Genomic DNA, 529 nt, shown 5'->3' with positions numbered 1-529 from the left:
GGGGCCGCTGGCTGCCCTCCCGGCCCCCAGCCAGCAGCACCACCAGGTTGCAGCCAGCAGAGAGGGTGAATAGGGCAAAGGTGACTGCCACGCGCACCTGGGCGGCAGGGGAGAAGGTGGGCAGGTGCAGGGGCTCCTCACTGTTCTCCTCAGGGGGACTCCAGGCACAGCCCTGCGCGGAGGGTGCAATGCTGGGAGGCTCCATGCTGGCATTTCCTGCTCTGGGGTCCATGTCTGGATGAACCCTTCCTGCCACAACAGGCAAAGGGGGAATGGCAGCCCTGAGGTGAGGGCTCCAGGGGGACAGTCCACGCTCAGCATTTGGGGTCCTGTCCCCTAGAGCACTCTGCCCAGGGCTGCAGTGCCAGCATCACGTTCCTGAGCTCAGCTCCCTGTGTTCCATCCTCGGCTGTTTGCTGCATTCTGCTGCTACTCTAGAGCACCCAACAGTCCCCCCAGAGCCCCCGCACACCCCAGACCTACAGGGTTCCCTAACATCAAACAGGGCAGAGGGAGACAGATGCATTTG

General features: G+C 63.5%; 1 protein-coding gene across 1 annotated transcript in view; it reads right to left on the bottom strand.

The window, feature by feature from the left end:
* LOC103799974 (vasopressin V2 receptor-like) overlaps positions 1 to 232 on the bottom strand; it is a gene marked incomplete at its 3' end in the record, with an annotated part of 1567 nt that extends 1335 nt beyond the window's left edge. The window contains exon 1 of the mRNA XM_009072333.1: positions 6 to 232. Coding sequence (XP_009070581.1) covers positions 6 to 232 — 227 coding nt within the window. The remainder of the gene's footprint in view (positions 1 to 5) is intronic.
* Positions 233 to 529: the final 297 nt, after the last annotated feature.

This window comes from Acanthisitta chloris, unplaced genomic scaffold (assembly GCF_000695815.1).
Source record: "Acanthisitta chloris isolate BGI_N310 unplaced genomic scaffold, ASM69581v1 scaffold27683, whole genome shotgun sequence".
Lineage (NCBI taxonomy): Eukaryota > Metazoa > Chordata > Aves > Passeriformes > Acanthisittidae > Acanthisitta > Acanthisitta chloris.
This window is presented reverse-complemented; position numbering and strand designations above follow the sequence as displayed.